The sequence below is a fragment of the Chlorocebus sabaeus genome, chromosome 27 (assembly GCF_047675955.1).
Source record: "Chlorocebus sabaeus isolate Y175 chromosome 27, mChlSab1.0.hap1, whole genome shotgun sequence".
NCBI classification, from domain to species: Eukaryota; Metazoa; Chordata; class Mammalia; order Primates; family Cercopithecidae; genus Chlorocebus; species Chlorocebus sabaeus.
In genome coordinates this window covers 44529064-44552138 of record NC_132930.1, presented here as the reverse complement: position 1 = coordinate 44552138, position 23075 = coordinate 44529064, and the positions used below count along the sequence as shown (strand labels likewise).

Here is a 23075-nt window from a genome sequence, read left to right as displayed (position 1 = left end):
ACTGAATGATCACGTTTGACTCTAGGGCAGGGGCTGGTAAATGCGCTCTGTAAAGGGCCAGGTAGTAAATATTTTCAGCCACAGGGGCCGTGTGGTCTCTGTAGCAACCACTCACCGTGGCCTTGGGAGCAGGAAGGCAGCCAGAGACAGTGGTACACAGAAACGGTGTGCCATACACCCTGCAGCAGGTGTCAGCAAACCATGGGCTGTCACCTGGGTTTGTAAATGGAGCATCACTGGCACACAGCTGTGGTAAGAAGCCATCACCTTTCCTATTCAGAAAGGACTTTTTAAAGAACGTGTTCATCCCCTAGAACATAAGCTTCATGAGGGCAAGGAGTCTTTACTAAGCTTGTGGGGCAATGCCTGCATGCAGTATGTGTTCAGTAAATACCTGCAGCTCCAGCCATTGGTTGTACTTCTTTTTCTATCTGGGCCTCAGTGAGAGAGGCTGGAAGCAGCTGTGGCCTTTCATGGAGCCGGGCACTGAGCTGTGCTTGTTGAATGCCGCCTCACTTCACACTCCACACACACACACACACACACGAACACATACACACATGTACACACACACATGCATGTACACATTCACAAACACACCCATAAGATAGCAATTTTCCCTTTTGACAAATGAACTAACTGAAGCTCAGAGAGGTTAGGTAAGTTACTCAAGGTAACACAGTACTCCCTTATGTCAGCAATTCCCATCTCACAGACTTGAGCTCACAGGACTGTACCAGGGGCTGAGGAGTCACCCCTGCCTTCAAGAAGGATGGCCGGTCACCTCCAGCCCTTTCTCTGTGTCATCTGAGTGACTCAGGCCAGGCACCCTTCTATCTCATGGCTCAGTTTACCCATCTGCAAATCGGGAGGGCACTGCTCATACCCACAGTCAATACGTGCATAAAAAGCCATGGGTTCCTGTGAACAAGGCAATAAAGCCTCCACATTAACGGATGGCATTATCATTGTCATCATTGCCTCATGCACTTGCGTTTATAACACCCGCCCTGGAGCTTTATGAAGCCTTTCCAACTCACTCTCCTGGGAGGCACTTTTACTATCCACCATCAATTGCTGCAGAAATAGAACATTTCTGCTTAATAAAAGACAAACACCAGCAAATAAACAAGAATAAACACATCCAGGACAGCCCAGTCACTGCAGCTGAAACCTGCATGGGTACATCCTGTGGAAGGGTGAATTTCATCCCTTGACACCTCAGAAAGCAGTGGAGGTGGTAAGCAAGGACACGCCTCCTACTCTCATATAAAGATAAAAAGATAAAAAGTCAGAGTGAAGCAGGACAGGAGGGAGGGAAAAGAGCAGCTTGAGGGCCCAGGAAGGGCACACAGAAGAGTGTGCCAGTGTCTCCCATGGTTTCTGGAGGTGCTTCAAGTCTGCCCTGGACTGTTAGTGGGAGTTGGATGTGATTGGTGGCACTCAACATGCTTTCATCCCTCACTCCAGGGTGCCTTGTTGTACTGCAGAGGCCTGAAAGCTGCAGCCCAGCATTGCATGGACTCCCTTGCAGCTAGATTTCTGGGTCAGGTGGGTGCACTCGTGCCAGGTTTGGAAGGTGAATGTGAGGCAGAGGCTTTTTCTTGCCCCACTGGGTCCTGTCTGCTGCCAGCAAGGTCACAGGACATGCTGCTATGTCCACCCTCCAGCTCTGGAGGGTGGAGAGGTGGGGTGGTGAAGGCAGCAGCTGGACTCCACATTCTGGTGTCCAGTCGCTGGCTTTGTGGAAGTTACCAGGTGCAGGCTGTGGCAATGACAACATCAGCTGCACCAATCACATGTTTTTGAGCTTGATAAGTCTGGGAGGTTCTGGTCCCCACATTCCTGATAGGCAGAGGTAGAAGCTTCCTAGTGGGTCTACACTGCAGGCTTTCAGGAGGCATCCTGGGGAGGGGGGTCCAGTCTAAAACCCCCTCCCTATCTCCCAACAATTTAGAAAGCACTGATCCCTCCTGTTAAATCCCTTTTCTTGCTTACATATCCAGAGGGGAGTAGTGTTCCTGCCCTGAGCCCCAGCAGATGAAAATTCTTAGAGCAAAATGAACACATGCTGAGTGAGGGCTTCTCATTGCTGAGAGAATTGTTCTGTTACTCAAGAGACGCCCAATCTCCTCCCTGTTCTGAAGTCTGAGGTCAGAGTGAGCCATCAACGTGGTGTCGAAGCTTGTAGCTCTGCTGGGCAGCTCATGAACCTGCGGATATTCACAGCAGCCACTGTGAAGGCTGCACCTCTGTTCACTCCATATTAGGGCTCTCCTCACACCCACTGCCAGCACTTTCTACTATTTCTTTAATATGGATCGATGCAAACACTGCTTTACTTAAGGCTGGGGGACTGTGAAGGTTTTTCTTTTTCTTGTCATAGGTGATCATCTTTATTGCTCTGAAGATGTATTAAAAAATAAAGATACATTCTGTGTATTAAAAAATAAAGATACATCCTGATCCATTTTTTAAGACCCTGTTTGAACATTCCTCCTCCAGGAAGTCTTCCCTGATTGCCTACCCAAAGGTGTCTTCTCTGCCTTACTAAGTTTCTGAAAGGCAATCCTGGGCTCAGATCAATTTCTCACAGTGCTGGGAAGCAGAAGTGCTTGACGGGGAATAAAATTCAAGAAAATATAAAAGTGAGTTTATGCTTTTAGAAGTAAGTGCCCAGGGTTCTGCTTCGGCAAGCAGGTCTGAGGACCAAGCACGGAGGAAACAGGCTGGTCAGTTTCATGTCAGCACTCCCCAGGGAAGCTGGCATGGGAAGGGACTACTGGGCTCTCACGTCCTACCAATCCCAAGGACCTACTGCAGTTGGCTGAGCCTTGGAAGAAATGCATACTATGCTGTCACCCAGGAAGGCTGCTCAGGCTCCAAGTAAAGTAGCCTCAGAGTGACCCAAATTATAATGAGGATAAGGGAAGCATCGTAAAGTCATGGAACAGGGCACTCTGAGGGTAGGTGGATAGGTGTTTTCCGGAGGCAGGGCTGGCATCTGGGAAGGAAGAGGTAGGGAAGGAAAGGGAGGCAAGCCTGTGGCTTTGCACAAATCTGCAACCCTTAGAATGGAGCAATTGTGTCCACTCGATTGACTCTGAGCTTGGCATGTGACTTGCTTTGGCCGATGCTGTGTGAGCAGATGTGATGTTTTCCAGGTCAAAGCTGTTACGCTAAAGTTGCTCATGTGGTTTGCTCTGCAACCCCTGGAGCCTCTGCTCCCCCATCATGAGAATAGCCTGCTCTCAGCATAAGAGTCCTATGGGGACGTGAACTCCACCAGTAACCAGGAGCCTCATATAGCCAATCCCAGCAAAGCCCAGCAGAGCCGCCGGGCAACCCACAGAGCCCCAGGAAAAATAAATAATGCTTGTTTCTGTAAGCCATTGAGGCTCGGGGCTGTGTGTTACTCAGTATGATTGTTGCAGATACCTGCCTAACACACCAGATTTGTTGGAGTCAAGGCTCGTGTTGTTCCACCACACCACCCTACTTCTTCGGAATTAGAGCTTTGAAAAACCTCATAGCCCCTCAAAAACTAAAGCCCTGTTGTCATTGTTATTAATTTACTCAAATTCCTCATTCCTTTTACAATTGCAACTAAGCCTTTTTCTTCCCCTTTTCTTTCCTTATCGTCACAGAAAAGAACCAAAGCAAATAACTGAGATTTCAGCTCCATTAATTTTTCAGGGCACCATAAATTAAAGAGCAATTGCAATGCAGTCAATTTCTGCGGGAAAATAAGTCTCCGTGATTGTGCTTTAGTCTAATTACATGGAAGGCTAAGTAGCGCTATTAATACCCAGAAGCACAAACTATTACCAAGGAAGGTACCAGGAGCAAAGAGGCAGCCCAGGAGGCTGAGAAATGCAGGGACGCCAGTCAGGGAAGACCAGACCTTGGCAAAGAGGCCAGGTCCTGTCGACAACCATGGCAAAGGACAGCCAGGAATCTCCATTTGGAGGTCCCTGACCTGGACAGTCCCTGATGGTAGAAATTTATCATTTATTCATCTAACCAACAGTCTGCCATCCATCCATCACCCATCCATCCACCATCCACCCATCCATCCACCATTCATCCATCCATCATCTATCCATCCACCCATCTATCTGTCCACCCATCTGTCTACCCATCCATCCATCACCCATCTGTCCACCATCCACCCATCCATCCACCATCCATCCATCCATCCATCCATCCATCATCTATCCATCCACCCATCTATCTGTCCATCCACCCATCTATCTGTCCACCCATCTGTCTACCCATCTATCTATCACCCATCCATCTACCATCCACCCATCCATCCACCATCCATCCATACATCCATCCATCAACTGTCTATCCACTCATCTATCTGTCTACCCATCCATCTGTCCACCCATCCATCCATCCCCATCCATCCACCCACCCACCTTTCCATCCATTCATCCCCATCCACCCATCCACCTATCCATCCATCCATCCATCCATCCATCCATCCACTCATCCATCCATCCATTCTTCCATCATCCATTCATCCATCATCCATCCATCCATCTACCCATCATCCATCATCAATACATCCATCCATCCACCCACCATCCATCCATCCACCCATTCATCTATCCACCCATCCATCATTCATCCATCCATCCATCCATCCATCCATCCATCCATCATCCATTTATCTATCCATCATCTACCCACCCATCCACCCATCCATCTATCCATCTATCCATCTATCCATCCCCATTCATCCATTTATCCATTCATCCATCCATCCCTATCCATCCATTTATCCATCCATCCATCCATCTACCCATCATCTATACATCTATTCATCCATTCATTCATGTGTCCATCCCTCCTCACCCATCCATCCACCCACTCATCCTCGATCTGTCCATCTAACTAATATTTTCAGCCAGGCAGGCACTTTAGATTAAAATGGTGAAAAAGACCAGACACCTTCCCTGCCCTCAAGGAACTTACCCCAAGTGTATGTATTGTGTGTAGGCAATAACTAAATGACTGCACAAATATATAGTTACCTGACATGGTTTGGCTCTGTGTTCTCACCCAAATCTCATCTCAAATTGTAATCCCCACATGTGGAGGGAGGAACCTGGTGGGAGGTGATTGGATCACGGGGGCAGTTTCCCCCATGCCGTTGTTGTGTGATAATGAGTGAATTCTCATGAGATCTGATGGTTTAAAAGTATTTTGCATTTCCCGACTTGTGCTCTCTCTCTCCTGATGCCTTGTGAAGATGACGCCTGCTTCCCCTTCGCCTCCCACCGTGACTGTAAGTTTCCTGAGGCCTCCCCATCCATGCAGAACTTTGAGTCAATTAAACCTCTTTCTTTATAAATTAATCAGTTTCAGGTAGTTCTTTAGAGCAGTGTGAAAACGGACTAATAGATACCCATTGTGATCAGTGTTGAGAAAGAGAAGCACAGGAATATGGAAGAGTGTGAAATACTGGGGCTCAAGCTGACCTGGGGTGGCACAGGGAAGGCTGCTGACTTGGGCAGCTTGTGTTTGCCTTCCAGGTCCATGATGTCTCTTTCCAACCCTTCTCTGATCCTGGGAGCTGACCTATGTAGACAGATCCTCCCTTCTCTGGCCCTGAGACTGACGTGTGTAGACAGATCCACAGCCTCTTTCCTTTAGCCTCTGATTGGATTCTGCCTGTGGGAAGCCTCAGTGCATTGGAGAGAGAGAGCCATGTGCTATTCCTCTCGTTCCCTGACTGTTCAGCCACAGTTTGGTTCAGTTGCTCTTCTCAGAGCCAGGCCTCCTACTGGGACCCTTCCTGCACCTGTGGAGCCCACACCTCCTGTTGGGCAGAGGTGCTAGGTTCAGAGTGGCCTCTAAAACGTACCCACGTCCTAATCCTTAGAACCTGGGACCATTACCTCACAGGGCAGGAAGGGAGCCTGCAGATGGGATTGCTGAGGTCTCCAGATGTGAAGATCACCCCAGGCTATCTGTGTGGGCCCTAAACGAAAGCCCCTGAGTCCTTACAGAAAGCAGGGGCAGAGGAAGATTCACACACACCCACACACGTCCACATACACTCACACACTCACGCTCACACACACCCACATATGCTCATGTACACTCACACAAACACACACTCACATAGGCTCTCACACACACCCACACACACTCACACCCTCACACACACACACGTTCACATAGGTTCTCACACCCACACACGCGCATACCCCCCCACTCATCTACACTCACACAAACACACATGTTCCCATAGCTTCTCTCACACACAACCTCCACACACGCACACGCTGACATGCTCACAGTTTCACACTCATAAACACCCACACACTCACATACACTCTCACAATGCACATTTACGTACACACCTCCCCACACATGCACTTTCACACTCACACGCACATGTGCTAACACCCACACCCACACTCACATTCACACCTACACTCACACATTCTCACAAACACACCCACACACCCACGAACTCACATACACCCTACACACACTCATACAATCACACACACCCCCTAACTCACACCCACAATTTACACACTCAAATACACCCTCACACCCACTCACACTCAAACACCTCACCCACACACATACCCACACACTCACATACACTCTCACAATGCACATTTACGTACACACCTCCCCACACATGCACTTTCACACTCACACGCACATGTGCTAACACCCACACCCACACTCACATTCACACCTACACTCACACATTCTCACAAACACACCCACACACCCACGAACTCACATACACCCTACACACACTCATACAATCACACATACCCCCAACTCACACCCACAATTTACACACTCAAATACACCCTCACACCCACTCACACTCAAACACCTCACCCACACACATACCCACACACTCACATACACTCTCACAATGCACATTTACGTACACACCTCCCCACACATGCACTTTCACACTCACATGCACATGCGCTAACACCCACACCCACACTCACATTCACACCTACACTCACACATTCTCACAAACACACCCACACACCCACGAACTCACATACACCCTACACACACTCATACAATCACACACACCCCCTAACTCACACCCACAATTTACACACTCAAATACACCCTCACACCCACTCACACTCAAACACCTCACCCACACACATACCCACACATTCACATACACGTTCACATCCACATACACTCATACATTCACACTCACAGTCTCACACCCACCCACACACTCACATGCACTCACATACATGTGTACACACACACACAGACACACACACACACACACACACACACACACAGTAGGCAGTGTGGAGATGGGGCAGTGGAGATTTGAAGCCTGAAGGTATGGAGATGCGGCCACAACCAGGAGATACTGGCAGCTGGAAGAGGCAGGGTTGGACTCCTCCCTAGAGTCCAGGTGGAACACGGCCCCACTGACACCTTGATCTTGGCCCAGCGATGCTGGTTTTGGAATGTGGACCTCCAGAATTGTGGGAGAATAAGTTTCTGTTGCTTAAACCATAGCCTGTGGCCATCTGTTCCCACGGCTGCAGGAAAGGAACAAAGTCCTTTCCTCCAGTCCTTTCCTACTGGGCCCTTCCCAGCCCCCGGGCCCTCTCCCTCCCCAGCCTCAGAACCCAGGTGGACCCCTCCCTGCAGATGCAGCCCAGTGCTCCCCACCAGGCTGGACCCCCGCTCTCCCACTCACCCAGGGACAAGGCCTCAGTTCCCTACTGAGCCCCACAGACACAGTTCCCAGAGGAGGAGATGCTGATTTGGGGAAGAACAAGTCTCTGCTCTCAGCGAGGGTAGAAGAGCATTCCAGACTGAGGGAAAGGCCTAGTGAGGTGTGATGAGAGTGTGGGGAATGTTCCGGAAGTGGAGAAAGGCCCTTGTGACTGGTGTGCAGAGAGGGATGGCGAGTGGCATGATCCTAATCGCCTGGTACTCACTGGTTCCTCTCTTGAGCCTCCGAGCCCGGTGCACTGCCCACCTGACCACTTCACTCAGCTCCCACACCACGGCCAAGTGAGTGCGGTCCCTTGAGGGGGCACTAAGGAGAGGGCAATGGCGGGGTCCGGCATCCCAGCCCCCAGCCCCGGGAGGCTCCTCTGCAGCCAGCCCAGGGGTTCCGGGTCCGCTCCACGTGGGCACTCGCCTCCAGGTGGGTCAAGCAGACCCCAGCCCCACACGTCAGGCGAGAGGCATCCATACAGCTTACCTTGCTCTCCTTTGTGTAGGCGAGCACCTTGTCCTCCTCCTTAGGGTGGAAAATCAGAGTATCCACGAAGAAGGGAATGGGCTGCTTCTGAAAGGTGGCGCCTTCGTCCACACTGAGGAATAGGCTCTGGTCCCGGTCACTGAGTGAGGAGCTGACAAGGATGACCTGAAACACAAAGCGGGTTGTGAGGCCCGGGCCAGGTGCGCCTCTCCCCCAACATCTGAAAGGGGGTTGTGAGGCCTGGGCTGGGTGTGCCTCTCCCCTCTAACCCCTGACACCAGGGAGGAGTGCCCAGAAATGACGGGCCCGCCCCCAGCCCAACCAGCTCAGCCTAACTATAGCCATCCATTCATGGAGTCTCGGGACCAGCCCCTCACCCCTGCACACCAGGGAGGAGATGTCCAGAAACGGCGGGTCCACCCCCAACCTGACCGGTTCAGCATGAATCACAGCCATTCACTCATCTCTCTACTCATTCATGGGGTGCCTGGGCTGGGTGTCTCCACACACCAGGGAGGGGTGCCCAGAAATGGTGGGTCCACCCTCAACCTGGCCGGCTCAATGCAAATCATAGCCATTCACTCATTCATTTATTCATTCATGGAGTGCCTGGGTCAAGTTTCTCCTTACACCAGGGAGGGGTGCCCAGAAATGGCGGGTCCACCCCCAACTCAGCCGTCTCAGCCTAACTGTAGCCACACATTTAGGCATTTATTCATTCACTCATTCATTCATTCATGAGTGCCTGGGCTGGGGCCCCCACACGCCAGGGAGGGGGTGCTGCAGAAATGGCAGGTTTCCCCCAAACCCAGGTGGCTCAGCGCTAATCATAGCCATTCATTCATTCGTTCATTCAGTCATGGAGTGCAGGTCACTGTTCTGGGCCCCGAGGCTCCACTGTAAATGCAGGGTTCACAGCTTCTGCCATGAATTCGAATCCATTCCTGAGAGCCAAGACAGGTGAGCACTCGAAAACCCTGTCTAAAATTCCGTTTCAGGGAAAACTGCCCCAAAGCAGGACCAGGGATGGACGGGGAGGGAGTGACTGAGTGGGGCCCACTATCTTCAGCAGAGGAGATCCCTGAGCTGGGGGTGCCCGGGGAACTCAGGGGCAGGCCTGAGGGGCTGATGAAGGGAACTGAGCGGGAGGCAGACATGGGGCTGGAGCAGCAGCCGGGGGGTTGGGTCTGCAAAGCCTTGGACAGTGGCACAGTGGATTGTATGGTGACCCCACAAAGATCCGTCAACATCCCTACGCCCAGCACCTGGGACTGTGATCTTACTTGGAAATAGGGTGTTTGGAGATGTGGCTAAGCATCTCAGGATGAAGCCACCTGGATTTAGGGTAAACCCTAAATTCAACAACTGGTGTCCTTACCTGGAGAGGGTAGGCAGGGACGCAGAGAGAAGGTGACACACAGGCAGAGACAGGGGACGCACCTGGACGTCACCACGGCCATGAACTGCCGGCAGCCCGGGACGCTGAGAGAGGTACAGAGACGGGGGACGTACCTGGACGTCACCACGGCCATGAACTGCCGGCAGCCCGGGACGCTGGGAGAGGTACAGAGACGGGGGACGCACCTGGACGTCACCACGGCCATGAACTGCTGGCAGCCTGGGACGCTGGGAGAGGTACAGAGACGGGGGACGCACCTGGACGTCACCATGGCCATGAACTGCCGGCAGCCCGGGATGCTGGGAGTGGCACAGAATGAAGAGTCCTTCTGAGCCCCTAGAAGTTACCAGCCCGGCCAACACCTTGGACTCCCGGTATCCATACTGTCAGAGGATACATTGCTGCTGCTTTCAGCCCCCTGGTTTGTGGGTCTTTGCAATAGCAACCCCAGGAAACACACACAAGAGCTCTGCCAACCGGGGATCCTGTTATTTGGGGTGGGAGGTCTCTAGAGAGGCATGATGAAGGGATGGGTGGCCTGGTTTAGGTTTTCAAAGGGGCCCACACAGGAGTGGGTCATTTAGGAGGAGATCCCCTTATCCCAGCTGGGTTTGGTGGCTTGGTCAGATTCGGGACATCGCATCTCTACATTCAGAATGACAGACACCCAGACACTCACAGGTGGCCCCGGGGCCATTTTGTTTTGCAATTAGCAGACAAGGAGGCAGACAAAACTTACCTGAGGTCACACAGCCATGGAATTTGAACCAGGTTACCCAGAGACTGAGTGTGCACCCCTCGCTCTGATCCTACAAGCACACAGTGTTCGTTTGTTTTTTCGTTTGTTCCTTCCTTCCTTCATTCATTCCCTCATTCATTCACTCATTCATTCCCTCATTCATTCATTCATTCCCTCATTCATTCATTCCCTCATTCTTTCATTCATTCATTCCCTCATTCAACAAACATGTACAGTCCTGGCTTACCCAGGCACTGGGTACTGCAGGGATGGGGGTGAGGCACGGGAGCAGTTGTGGCTGTGTTGGACATGGTTCGCATCCTAACAGGGGACCCAAAGCCAGTCCCAAAGGAAGTCTCCCTTTGGAGCCAAGCGTTTGACTCCAGAGCCCTGTTCTTAGCCACACACTGCAGGGTGCGCCCATGTAGGATGGGGTGTTTAAGCTGGGCCTCGTGTGGGGCTGGGTAGGACCAGCCCTGCTGAAGATGAGCACAGCTTTCTTCCTGGGGAGGGCAGTGGGCAATGGCACGAGGTGACTATGGTGGCCTTGCCAGACCCCAGAATATCTCCAGAAGACAATTAAACTCATGGAGCCAAAATCAATAGGCTGCCTGGGGTGCCTGCCTTTAAGTGAATGAATGATCCCATAGATCCTTTCTTTCCAGGGAAGACTTCATGAACTTCCCCGCTATGGTCACTAATCTCCACTAACACAAAACCCTGCTCTCCCAGCACACCAAGGGCCTGACGGAGAACGACGTGGCCTCCATGGAGAGCGATTCCTTGGACGACTTTGGTCCCCAAAATGCAGACGAAAGTGTGTACTCAGAGCTGTGCCTCTTGGTGTGGTTTATCCGTAAGAAAAAAAAAAAAAAAAACAAGGAAGAACTGAGGGGAGCCTTCGATTACATAAGAACACATAACGACTGGGGAGCTTATGTACTCATGAAAAACAGCAGGGTGCAAAATTACAAGGAAGTACGCTTACTGTACACACCACATTGACACGGTGATAACGCGGTCTGTTAGGATTCTGTTAATGACGAGTGAGTGGGTAAGCAGGTATATTTTTATCAATGGGAAATGGCCAGAAATCAGAATGGAAGGCAGCTTGGTGGGATGTAAGAATGATTGGTCTTAAGTGGTAGAGCTAGAAGGAATTTACTTTTTTACTTTGATAGAATAGTTTCAGATTTACGGAAAAGTTGCAGAGATAGCCGAGCGAGTTCCTGCTTGCTAGACGGGGACAGTGAGGCACAGGGAAGTCACACAGATGGTCAGGATAGAGCCGAGGTCAGGAGCCGAGTGTTTGACTCCAGAGCCCTGTTCTTAGCCACACCCTGCAGGATGCTTCCATACAGGATGGGGCATTTTAGCTGAGCCTCACGGTTCCTGTCTACGCTATGTGCAGTTCCCGTTATTAACACCTTGCGTTAGCCTGGGACATTCACCACAAGGAGGATGCCAGCATCAGCACGTTAGTGTTCTCCAAACGCCATGCTTTGTTCAGCTTCCACCAGTATTTCCTTTTCCTGTCCCAGGATCCCACCAGGACACCACAGTACATCTTAGGCTGGGACAGTGTGGTCACTTTGCTTGTGTTGGATGACCTTGTGAGCTCTGAGGAGGGCTGGCCAGGCATGCTGGAGGATGCCTCTGAACGTGGGTCTGTCGGATGATTTTCTGGGCACCAGACGGGGTTGTGGGTTCTTGGGAGGAGGGCTGCAGGGGTGAGTGACGGACATCAGACCAAGCACAGACTTGTCACCGATGGCACTGCCCTTCCTTCCCAGCCAGGGTCCTGCATGTCAGACCCTCCCTGGTGGAGTCACTCTTCTCCTTTCTGCACTGTTCTCTTGGAAGGAAATCACCGCGCACAGCCCACGCTTGAGGGGTGGAAGTTACCCTCCTCCAAGATGGAAGAGCCACATCTATGATTTGGAATTCATTAGCATGGGAGACGTTTGTCTCTTCCCCTTCATTATTTACTCATTCAATCATTTATTTATATCACTGTGAGCTTATAAATATTTATTTTATACTTCAGTTGTAATTGCAGACTGTTCTGATATTTTGTTGCTCAAATAGCTCCAGCTCTGGCCTCAGGGAACCCTTTCAGCTGGGACTTGTGTCTCTATGACATGCCCTCATCATCCTTCTCCCTCCCAAGGTTCTTCTTGGTTTTTTTTTGTTTTTGTTTTTTTTTTTGAGACAGAGTCTCGCTCTGTTGCCCAGGCTGGAGTGCAGCAGCACGATCTCGGCTCACCATAACCTCTGCCTCCCGGGTTGAAGCGATTCTTTTGCCTCAGCCTCCTGAGTAGCAGGAATTACAGGCGCCCGCCACCACACCTGGCTAATTTTTGTATTTTTAGTACAGATGGGGTTTCACCATGTCAGCCAGGCTGGTCAAGAACTCCTGACCTCAGGTGATCCACACACCTTGGCCTCCCAAAGTGCTGGGATTAAGGCGTAAGCCACCGTGCCTGGCCTGCCCCTCCCAAAGTTCTGCACACACTGCACGTGGATTCCCTGGATAACCAGGAAAAGGGAAGGAAGTCCTCAGGACTTCTTGGCTCATCCATCATCCTTTCAACGTTGACCCACACGTCTGTGCCATTTGGCCAGGGAAGCCCAAATTCCCCTCATTAAAGCACTTTTTCCATGATACAGTTCTTCAAATGTTCTTATGAGGCAACTATGTGTCCACCATCCTCACTGGCCCGTGTGCCATTTTTGTACCTCGAGCAAAACAGGACTGACACGGAGCTGGCTGTTAATCCCACCCGATGGACACATGAAGGAGTGCATGCAGGAATGAGCGAATGAGCAATGCCATCTCAGTCTGCGACCCCTGTGTGTTTGCTTTTCGCCTCTGGGAGGAAAACAGCCCTTATGAACATTTAAGTAACCTAGAGAGCAAATCTCATAGAAAAAAGCTCATCCCCTTATTCATCTTCGCCACTCAAAGCTTTGCACATGAATGAAGGCTCATTCATTCATTCATTCATTCTTCCACATCGCAAGACCACATGGTCCAAGCAAGGATTCAGGTAAACGTGGGGCACTGCGGGAGCACAGAAGAAGGAAAATGGCACCCAGGTGTTGGGCAGGTACAAAGGCAGGTAGGAGGACTTCCTGGAGGTGGTGACACCCAGATGAGCCCTGAAAAATGGACGGAAATTTGACTGGTAGACCTGGGGGATGGGGCTTCAGGCAGAGAGGACAGCACGACCCCAGAGGTAAGTAGGTGGGGGTCCCTGCCCTGCCTCTCCTCCAGTCTCACCTCCCACCATTCAGGCTCCTGGCATCAGCCACGGCAAACTCCTTGTGTGTCTCCAGTTAGTAGAGGCCATTTACATCCTGACAACCACTTCTGTGTGTACTGTTCCCTCTGCGTGGAATGCACAGTGGGACCAAGACACCCCCACCCCTGCCACTGGTGACTCAGAACCAAACCTTCAGTTTTCAAAATGACACAAAATCCACGAGTGATCAAATCAAAATAGCTTCTTTCAGATTTTCTGAGTACAAAATTCTGAACATCGTCAACCAACCTAAATGTTTCTCCTTTACACATGTGAGCCTGTTTTGATGATAAGATGCCCTTCCCCTTGTTATCTGCTTGTTATCACCCTGTTCTGCAAGACTCATTTGAAAGCTCGCCTCTTCCGGGAAGCCCTCTATGATAGGGAGTTATTCCACTCCTTCCTCTGCCCCCTCCAGCATCTTGTGCATACACAGGCTACAGCCTGGTGACCCTGGTGTCCTCTTGGTGGGTCTGCTTCTGCGGCCAGCCTCCCAGCCTGGCAGTGCTCATGTCTTCAGCACTGCCACTCCCCCCAGCACTGTGATCCCAATGAGTGGGCACTGGCATTATTCACACACAGCCAGGGGGGCTCTGGGTACAGGCCTTGCTTCTCCATCACAGCCCCTTTCTGCACAGTCCACACCCTCCCTTAGGCCCAAGGCTCTCACAGAGGCAAGCGGAGAAAAAGCCGGAGGAAGTGATTCCAACCTGGGGCCCGGCAATCTGGGCCGGGGTTATTTTTGGTGCGGAGTTGGGAGAGTGAGCCAGGAAAGAAGGGGGAGAAGAAGGTGCTGACAGGAAAGGATTATTGGAGCAAAGAAAACAAATCAATTAGCATCATGCCAGGCGGAGCTGGCAGTGGTTCCTCCAAATTGGGAACCAGCCTCTATTTTAAATGGTGTATTTTTACCACTTATATTCTGGGGGAGACATATGGTACCTGCACTGGGTTCTGGGGGCTCAGGAGGCTGGTTTTTTCAAATTAGAGGCGACATTCTAAAACATGGTAAAGAGAAATGCTTGACAGAGTCATATGACTAACGGCCAGTTATTCGAAGACTAATTCTAAGAAATGGGTGCACAGCTTACCAGGCCCAGCACATGGTCGGGGGCAGACACAGGGTCAGGCGAGTCCCTTATTTTATTAAATATCCACAGCATACCTGCTAGGTAGGTGCGATTATGCCCATTTCTCAGGTGGGAAAACTGAGGCCAGAGAGCCTGTGTGCCCAGTAGGAGATCGCACAGACCGCTTTTTCTCCCCTGATGTCTGTGTCACCTCTATAAGCACCTCGGCCAATGGTATCCTTGCACCTGCCCAGAAGGCAGCTGGTCAACACGGGGGTCCTGATGCAACAGGCTTGGAAGAGTCTAGAGAGATCCCTCCTACCCTCAAAGACTGGAAATGGCTTCCAGAAGTCTGCAGCGGCAGGTCCGTCCAGGGCTTTCGCGATGGATTTCCAACCCTGTGAAGAGGGAAGTGGGTGGGGGCTGGGAGGGAGGGACTCCCATTCCTTCTTCCCTCTTGGCCCCTCAGCCCATTCTGGAGGGGACTGACTGACTCATTCAGTCCATCTGTGCGGAACCCTGGGCTAGGAGCTGAACCCCATGGGATTCCTGCCCCCCCGGGGGGATCACAGCAGAGAGAAACATCACCGAGTAGGTCTGAGAGGTGTACTAATCAGGGCAGCCCCGGGCAGAGAGGGCCCCTCACCCAGGCTGGGCCAAAGTGGAGGAAAGGCTGTCCATCAGGAGCATTTCTGCAGATGAGACACAGCTCACACAGGGTGGGCCAGAGTCGACACTGTGCAAAAAGATGCCCCAGAGAGACCAAGGGCAGACACTGGGAGACGCTGAGCTGGCCCTGCCATCCCCTCCCTGCCTGGCCAGGGGGTCCGCCTGAAGCCGAGGCCTGAATACCCTTCTCTGGCTCTTCACAATGAGTCCACACCTCCTGCCTCCCTGACCTGCATCCCACCTGGTTTCCTGCTTGGACCTGCTTGTCAGAAGCACCCCTGTGACTGAGCCCTGCAGAAGCCAGCGGTGACTCTACCCCAGCCCACAGGATGCTGCCAAGTTCCCTTCCCTGGTCTGCATTATCTTCCTCCAGCAGGGCTCCAACCCATCTCCTCCAAAAGGTGGTGCCAATGTCCCAGTCTGCCTGGCAGCTAAGCTCATCACATCCTAACTCTCAACTCTCCAAGTTAAAAAAAAAAAAAAAAGGAAAACAAACAGCATCCAGAAACTACTTCTCGCCTCTGCTAGAGCTCTGGTTCACACTCGCCTCTGCAGAACTCTGGTTTCCATTCACAAATCTCTGTCCCAGGGAGTATACTTTTAATCTGCCCTTTACCAAGTTTAGCCCTAAAGATTGGTGTCATTTGGGTTTGCCTTTCTATTTAAAACCCAGTTGCCCGGTCTACTTCTGGCCAGACAGATGCGCCCAGCTCAGGGTACACAATTTGGCTTTGACGCTGAGAGAGGCAAACAGTGGAGGCGAACAAACACTGCAGCCTCCACCCCGGATCTGAAATTAGAACCTTCCCAGAGTGTCTCATCCAAGCCTGTGTGAGTCAGAACGAGCAGAAAGCATTCTCCCACCCAGTGCTTCCCCTGTGGCTGAACGCACACAGCTCGCTGGATGTTCAGCACACACTCCAGCGGCTAGTTTGGTGTTTTAGGAGAAAGTCACTCCCGTGATGGTCGTGTTTGGCTGACCCTGAGGGCTGTAGAGGTCCCAGGATACAGAGTCCAACTGAGATGTGGCCTTGGCCAAGTCCGTCTCCTCACCTTCAAATTGGAGATAATCTCTTCTGTGCTGAGGTTCCCAATGAGGCAAAACATTTGCAAGTGTTGTAGAAATATGGAGGGTCTTCATTCTACTTGTTGCTTTCTTCAACCAGAAAGAAAGATCTACTCTTGAAGAAATCACAGGTGGTCTGCAGGTTCATTCCTGCTGGGGCCCTTCAGGGTCTCCCAGGTGCTCCTGGGATTCAAGACTCATTCCTATCCTCACCTGCGGACGTGGCTCCCACGCATCCTGAGCTCCAGTAGTCCTGGGCTGTGTCCAGGTCCCGGAGGCCTATCATACCCTCGTAGTCTGCGTATGAACGGGTCTTACTTTGTTGGATGCCTTGGCCAACTTCTGACTGCCTGCAGGGTAGGGCCCAGGGGGGCATGCCGGTGGCTGCTGTGGTGGTTAACCAGGTGAGATAACATGGTGACCTGGCCTTGGGCAGAGGGTAGGAGAACTGGAGGGGAGAGGGCAGATGTCAAGGACATCTTGGAGGTACAATTCAGAGGCTTTGCTGGGGAATAAATGAAATGGGGAAATGCTAAGTTTTTTCCCTAAATAAATGAAATGGGGAAAGAGCATGCTAAGTTTCAGGCTTGGGTCAAAGGGTGGCTGACGGTGCTTTGCAGAGATGGGGATGCAAGAGGAAGAACTGGTTTGGGGGAGATGAAGCTGAGGTCAGTTTGAGCTGCGGAGGTTCCTGAGGTACCCCTGATTGGAGGGACGGATGGGGTTTGATATATGGGGCTGGGATCGGAGAGGAAATCTGCATGGTGGGTAGGCATTCGGAAGCTCTGTGCACAGACTCCTGGCTGGGGTCCCCGGAGAGGATGAGCTCATCCAGGCATGGCAGGAAGTGGGAAAAAGAACTGGCCTGGGATGGAGATCAGAGGGACCCTGCAGAGATAGCCGGTGGGGAGCGAGGGGCGGCGGGAGGGGCCGCTGGAGAGTGGTGATGGGTGAGGGGCTTCAGCAGGCCAGGAGGAGAGAGCTCGGCCTTCCCACCTCCTGACTCCCAGCTCCTCCTTCCCTCACCTCTCAGCTGGGGCTGCCCTGCCACAGCCTCTCTGACTTGTTTCATACCCGTTTGTTCCACATCCATGGTCCCTCTCAAGTGGCTCTGGCCATCCCAGCCTCAGGCTCACTCTATGTTCTGGCTCCGGGGAGCCCCTTCCCAGAGGCTGTGTGGCTGGCTCCCTCTTTTTAAAAATTTATTTTTATTTTTATTAATATCATTTCTAACGGACCAATCATAATTGTATACATTTGTGGGTACGATGTGCTATTTTGATACATGTGTGTGACACACACACACACACACAAATACACAACATGCAATGATTAAATCAAGCTAATCAACACAGCTGTCGCCTCACCCACTTGCTTTCTGAGATGAGACATTTGAAATTTTGAAACAGAGAGAGAAGCGAACTCCAGATGACCGGCTCCTCCTAACCCACAGCTGGCAGCTCCAAGACCACGTCTCAGAGGCCCTTCCTGAGCACACCATCTAAATGGGCCCTGCCTCCTGGTTATCCTTTGTCTTAAAAAGCAATTATTAAGCCTCTCTGAAAACATCCTTTTATACTATTATTTCTGATTGTGGCAAAATAGACATACCATAAAATTTCCTTTGTGAGCCCTTCTCGAGTGTACAGTTCGGTGGTGTTAGGCTTCCACACTGCCCTAGAACCATCACCACCGTCCTTCTCCGGAGCTTTTCCATCACCCCAAACTGCAGCTCCCCCAGCAGGAAGCCCAGCTCCCGACCCCCTCCCTTCGTGTTATTGTGCTCACTTCCTGGCCGATCCCCCACGAGGCCGCGTGGTCGGGGAACAGGGTTGTCTTGTTCGCTGTCGAATCCCAAGCCCCACCTGGCACGTAGTCGGTGCTCAGGCCACGAGTTCAGTGCTGCTGAGCATGCTGATGGGATGTATTTAACTCTCACTTCCGGTGAACTTTTAACATTTAAGGGAGGTGGTGTTCTGTTCTGTTCCGTTCCGTTGTGTTCTGTTTTGTTGTGCGCTGATGTCTCAAACCTTCCAAGCCCCACCTGAAACCCAGGAGCCTGGAAGCCTGGATACCACATGCCCCCGCCTCCCTTAGACTCTACCCCCAAGCTGCCTTCACATGAACGCTGACAGGTACAAGAGTGGAGGCACCTTGTTCTCCAGCAGCTGCTGCAGGCAGGTCCAGGGCTGTGCCAGGGTCTCCAGCATCCTCTCCAGGCCCACCCGCTTGGGTGCAGCAGGAGCTGAGAATTGGCAGCTGTTTTTCGAGGTTCCTGCGCGCCTGACCTCCTGATATTTTCAGTGTCTACTGTGTAAGGAAGCCTCTAAGTCCTTGTGTCAGACCCCTTCCTCCCCTAGATACCGAAACTGGTTTCTAACCAGCGCCTGTGAATCACTGGATCTAGAACTATTTTACCAAATAAAATGAGTTGATCTGAAACCTTCTCTTGTGTGGACCGAGGGCATGCCTTCATGCCAGCCTGCCCGAGGTCTTGAGACTGCCTATCCTCTTCCCTGCCAAGACCCAGGAATTTTGCTAGGGCATTTTTCGTGGCTCCTCAGCCCAACAGAGGCACATCATGAGTTAATGAGAGCTTTGCCCCTCAAATAAAAGCTCTCGGCCAAATGGGAATCGGGGCAGGGCCAAGGTGGAGAGATCTGTCAGCATTCATGGTTTCTAACTAGGTGGGCGAGGGCCCCATTTGCCCCCCATGGCATGGGAGTTCATGCACAATTCTGAGAAACATGTTGGGAGCCAAGCAGATGTTGCCAGGGCTTGGGCAGCAGTATCACCCATCCCTCCTGAGTAGGGATATGTAAGGCCTGGCATACTCAGCAGGACGCCTCCCACTGTCCTCTGCTTAGCTGAGGGAATTTTGAAAAACCCATGAAAAGGCTGGGTGCAGAGGCACACACCTGTAATCCCAGCATTTTGAGAGGCCAAGGTGGGTGGATCGCTTGAGTCCAGGAGTTTGAGACCAGCCTGGGCATCAAGGTGAAACTCTCTCTCTCCAAGTACAGAAAAATTAGCCTGGCATGGTGGCATGCACCTGTAGTCCCAGCTACTTGAGGGGCTGAGGCAGGAGGATCTCTTGAGCCTTGGAGGCAGAGTTTGCAGTGAGCTGAGATCGTGCCACTGCGCTCCAGCCTGGATGAAAGAACCAGACCCTGTCTCAAAAAATAAAATAAAATAAAATAAATGAATAAATAAAAAATAAATAAAATCCTACAAAGGAGAAAAGTCAAGAGAAAAATTTTCATCGAGGATGAGGACGAGGAATAGTAACATAGGTGGGACTCGAATTTTTCATTCATTAAGCCAGCACCTAGGCACTGAGCACCAGGGACTGTATTACTTGTTGGGTTATGACTGTGGATAGGACAGGGCAGGACAGGACAGAACAGGACAGGACAAAATCACCCTCCCATGGGCTTATAGCTGAGTGCAAAAGACAGGAAAACAAATGCAGGAACATGATCATTTCAGATGGTAGTGGGTTCCATGAACAAGAGAGAATCAGGTAATTCAATGACTAATGTGCATGTGTATATGTGTACATGCATTCATACACAAATACATACACACATATGATACACACAAATGTATGTATGTGCTATAGAAAGAGATGTACATATGTAGGAACAAACCTATAGTGACAGAGGCATGAAGCAGGCCAGAAGGTTAACAGCACTGTTTGTTTCTGGGTGATGAGACGATGGTACTTTTTTGTTTCTTCGGAGAATGTTTCTGGCTACACTTCCTAGTCTGTACCGCATAGCCTAGTGTGAAACACCTATGGCATGATTAAATACACTTTTGTAAGTCAGTATTTTAAAATGAATGTGTTACATTTGTAATTAGGAAAAAATCCAATAAGTAACAGACTTTTATGAAAGAGGAATGTGTTTATAAGCAAAAGCCTAAGAAAGTCTGTTAGCAAGACTCTTGCTACGAACTAAGATTTCCTGCTAGGTCATCTGTGAATGGTCAGTATTCGATACTTTATTTATTTATTTATTTATTTATTTTGAGACAGGGTCTTGCCCTGTCACCCAGGCTGGAGTGCAGTGGTGTGATCTCGGCTCACTGCAGCCTCTGCCTCCCGGACTTAAGCCACCCTCCCGCCTCAGACTTCCGAGTAGCTGGGAACCACAGGCGCGTGTGTACCACCATGCCTGGCTAATGTTGTTTAATTTTTTTGTAGCGACAGGGTCTCTCTCTATTGCCCAGGCTGGTCTTGAACTCCTGGGCCCAAGCGATCCGCCTGCCTTGGCCTCCCACAGTGCTGGGATCACAGATGTGAGCCACCGCGCCCAGCCTATCAATACTTTCAATCCAACTGTCTTTCTTTTCCACTCTCCTCCCCTCCTCCCTCCCTTCCTCTTTTCCTCCCTTCCTCCCTCATTTCCTCCTTCCCTCCTTTCTTTCTTCCTTCTCTCCTTCCTTTATCTCACCCCTCCATCCGTCCTTCCATCCATCCATCCACTGGGGAGTGACTGTAAGGTGCATGAAGAGAGTAGTGCTGGGTGCTTTGAGTCCAGTGACCATTGTGGCCACCTGCTGTAACCATCTCCATGCAACCCAGCTCCTGCACCTACCTCCTTGGCATGGGTGCCAGTGGCTTCTGGCTCCCGGGCTCATCTCTGCTTGAACTTGAACTCCTTCTAGTGGGGTGAGAGACGCTGACTGTTCCTGGCTCTGTGCTAGGCACTAGCTCCCACAGTCCTCATTTTATTCTCACAATGGCTACACGTGGGAGATATTCTTGTCTCTCTTTTACAGACAAAGAAACAGAAGCTTGGAACGGTGAGATGACCCACTTAAGACCACACAACTTGTGAGCCACGATGCTGGCACGAGACCCAGCTCTCTCTGACTCGGAGCCGGCGTCCAGCCTCTGCACCGAGGCTTGAGCTGACAAGCATCCAACATAATTTAGTAAAACACCCACTCAAACACGATTACAGAATTGACTGTCAGGAAAGGGCTGGTTCTGTTTTAATTACTGACCTGACAATTGCTAAAATGCCAGGAAACATCCTTGAGAACATTTGTAAATGTAATGGCAAGGCAAACCTTTTCTCTTTGGCCAGAAGGCTGACTTGGAAAATCTCGGATTTGATCGATAATAACTAAATAAGGCAAACACATTTCAGAGCATAAAAAAAAACTCATCATCGATACTTTGTAGCCTTGATTTATTAATCATCTTGTGTGTAGCATTTGTGAGAACCAGAGCCCCTGCCGTGCTCCTCCTCCATGATCATTGATGATCTCAGTTCTCTTAAGGGGCTTTGCACTGAGGCTCTGGAGTGAATACAGTTTAATCGTGTTTTGTTTGCCTGTCTGAGGACATTTTGCAGACAATGCTAAAAGCCTGTTTGCTTGGGCAAAGTGCGGTGGATGGCTAATTCTCTGGAGTGATGGTGTTTTGGAAGATTGTCTTTTATCAGGACGGTTGCGTTAACTATGTATGGTTGGACATGTGAACAATTTGTTCATTTATCTGCCCCCTAATTGAACAGTGGAAGGCAAGGGAATGTATCTTGGTAGCTTTGTGTTAGGCCTTTTCAACAGCGGTGCTGGCAGCCTCCTGGGTGAAGACGACAGCTTTCGGAAATAACTGTGGAATCTCCTAAGACTTTCTTTTCAAATATTTGTGACAAGAAGCCAAGATAGTATTGTGGCTGCTGGTCAAATTGGTTAAAATCTTGCATCAGCTTCAACTAGAAGCCATTCTTAGCATTTTCTTATCATTTCCTTATCGTTCCCATGAAGCAGATGTCTGAAGCCAAAAAGTGAGCCAAGGTCTGCGTTGAATGGCCAAGGTCATGGTCATCCATTTAGGGACCAATTTGTATTCCATGGTCATAGACTCCCATAAGGACAGAGCTGAAAAGCCCGTGAATGTAAGCTCCTCATAGTTGGGAGCGGAAGCTACACTTCTGTCTGGAGAAGCCCCAGTCAGGGTCTGCAGGTGATAGCAGCTTGAATCATGGTCGGCATGAATGAAGAACTTCTGCATTGCATGGAGTATACAGCAATACTGGTAACAGATAGTTGTGCATAGCATTTATTGAGCACTTCTGTATGCTGGACACGAGACCAAATGCTTTCTTCATATTTTCAACCACCCTCTGATGAAGTCGTTGTTATTATTATCCTCGTTGAATGACCCCAAGCAAGTGAGCCCCAGAGAGGGCAGTCACCAGGTCACTGCTCAGTGGCTTAGGGGTTGATGGGGTGGAGCCCTGACCGCTGCTGCAAAGGTGGATATGGGACGCACGCCGCTCTTCCTCCGCTCTTGATTTCAGCCTCCATTGAACCTGTGTGAACCAGTGCTGGGGGTGGAGGACGGAACAACCTTGTCGTCTTTGGCTCCATGGAGCACACAGTCTAGTGAAGAGGCAAAGACTGACAAAACATGTAAGCGGCAGCTATGCACCCCAGCAAGGGCTCGGTCACTGAACAAGAGGGGAAGTGGGGCAAGACCACAGAGATAGCGAGGTGGGCCAGGTGACCCATCCAGCAGGAAGGGAACGAGGAGGCCATGGGATGGAGAGGAGGAGATGACTGCAGGAGATG

General features: G+C 50.8%; 1 protein-coding gene across 4 annotated transcripts in view; it reads right to left on the bottom strand.

Moving 5' to 3' along the window:
* Positions 1-23075, bottom strand: part of SORCS2 (sortilin related VPS10 domain containing receptor 2) — a 550792-nt gene that overhangs the window by 97522 nt on the left and 430195 nt on the right. For all 4 annotated transcript variants that reach the window (XM_073012526.1, XM_073012528.1, XM_073012527.1 and 1 more), the window contains exon 4: positions 8240-8404. In XM_073012526.1, the coding sequence (XP_072868627.1) occupies positions 8240-8404 (165 nt within the window). The remainder of the gene's footprint in view (positions 1-8239; positions 8405-23075) is intronic.